Source organism: Anopheles cruzii, unplaced genomic scaffold (assembly GCF_943734635.1).
Source record: "Anopheles cruzii unplaced genomic scaffold, idAnoCruzAS_RS32_06 scaffold03139_ctg1, whole genome shotgun sequence".
NCBI lineage: Eukaryota > Metazoa > Arthropoda > Insecta > Diptera > Culicidae > Anopheles > Anopheles cruzii.
Genome location: NW_026456724.1, coordinates 1 through 1950, shown reverse-complemented (window position 1 = coordinate 1950; position 1950 = coordinate 1). Strand labels below are relative to the sequence as shown.

Sequence of the window (1950 nt, the reverse complement as noted above, 5' to 3'; positions counted from 1 at the left end):
CCGGTAAAGATGAAAATTGAAGCTAGGCCGCTGAAATTTTGCATGGTGTTCATGGTGCCGATGCTCTAACAGCTAGCTACGTTAAATTTTGGCTTCGTTGACCCTATTCAGTTTTATTTTATGTTAAAGCTTGGCCAGATACGTCATCGAAAATGTCGATAAAATCACAGAAATAAACAAAGTTGATCGGCATGTTAGTAGTCAGAGCATCGAGCAGGAGCTAAAGATCAATCATCGACCAGCTTAAAGCCATTTGCGCAAAGCTGGATTCACAAAGAAGCCTTATTTTTGAGCGCCACCCTATTTACATCAAAAAACATGATGGCTAAAATTTCCATCGACGAAGTTTTGGCTAAACGGAATGAAAACGAACCATTTCTTAAACGGATAGGTACTGGGGATGAGAAATGGAATACATACGACTATACTGTGTGAAAATAATCATCGTCTAAGCGTGGTGAAGCATCTTAACCGGTGGTAAAACCAGGACTTACGGTCAATAAGGTTCTACTGGGTTTATGGTGGGACTTGAGAGGAATCGTGTACTATGAGTTGCTTTCGTGTGGCCAAACACAAAATTCAGATCTCTACTATCAATAACTCCACCGTTCAAAGCTAGCAATTGCCCAGAAACGACCAGAATCGGCCAACGGAAGAGGTTTTGTGTTCCATTATGAAAACGAAATGTCACGCACGTCTTTAGTGACTCACCAAAAAGTCCGAGATTTTGTTTGGGATATTTTAATGCATCCACCGTATAGTCCGGACTATGCCCTAAGCGATTGACACCTTTTTCGCGCATTAAAAAATTTCCTGTGTGATGAAAAACTGAGATCAAAAAAGGGTTGTAAAAATGGATTGCTCCAGTTTTTCGTCAATAACGACTAAGCCTTTTACAAAAGAGGCAATACCAGCCTACCTTTGAAAAGACAACAAATTTTCCAACAAAACGGTACATATTTGACGTAAATCGGACCATCGGAAGTATCTTAAAAAATGTTTTGAATTTCACCCAAAAATAATGGATTTCTTTTTCCCCAACCTTATATATAGAAGATATAGAAGAAGAAGATTAGACGAACCTAGGCTGCGTACACGCTTCGAACTTAGGCTGCGTACACACTTCGAACTTAGGCTGCGTACACACTTCGATTTTAGGCTGCGCTACAGGAGGTCTACAGCTCTAACAACGATGCATATCTTAGTAGACATTCATTAGCATTTCATGCTTGCATCAGTAGACATTGCATTTCATTAGGCTGCTGCTGCGGTTTGATTTTGCTCTTGTCCGAAAGACGTTCCGTTCCAAGATAAGGCCAAAAACATGGCTAATGGTAGTTATGTTCGCTACACACCCTGTCACTGCCCGGAGGGAGATCACCTTCGGCAGCAATCCGATGGGTTGTCCAGCAAACAGAAGCGCTACAAATCCACTCGAAGGATCGACTACTTGGCTCGTCCACGATATGTTCACGCTAAGTTTTCTCGCCACGCGGTGGTTCCTCGCAGGCAAGAGACCGAAATTGTGCGCTCGTATAAAGAACCGTATGCATCGCGACGCATCCAGCAATTGGCTTTACCACGGGTCCGGAATCTATTTGCCGTTCACGAGGAATACCAACACTTGTTAGCGCCAAAGCGCCAGGAACAGTTGAAGAAAAAGATAAAGCAAAGTTCCACCACCATTTACTCTCAGCTGGCGGGCGTGGAGCTTCCGAAAATTAATGGTCCAAAAGGCATGTCGCCGGATGAATGGCAAAGACATAAGGATTGGTTGGAATTGCGTGATTACCAAGTTCTTTCTTCGTTATCTTTTTCAGATTTGAAAAAGATTCCTTTCGTCAAACCAGCCGCCCTGAAGGCAACCGCATCGGAGCGTACAATCAAGCTTGCCGAACCCATCGAACGACGACGGCGAGCGAAAGGAAAACAAGTGGAGGAAACACGCAT

General features: G+C 43.3%; 1 protein-coding gene across 1 annotated transcript; it reads left to right on the top strand.

Moving 5' to 3' along the window:
- Positions 1-1324: 1324 nt before the first annotated feature.
- LOC128276944 (uncharacterized) lies at positions 1325-1945 on the top strand (the record flags this gene model as incomplete). Its single annotated transcript, XM_053015403.1, has 1 exon — positions 1325-1945. A coding segment is annotated over exon 1 (621 nt), but the record flags the coding sequence as incomplete, so codon positions are not given.
- Between the last annotated feature and the right edge of the window lie 5 nt (positions 1946-1950).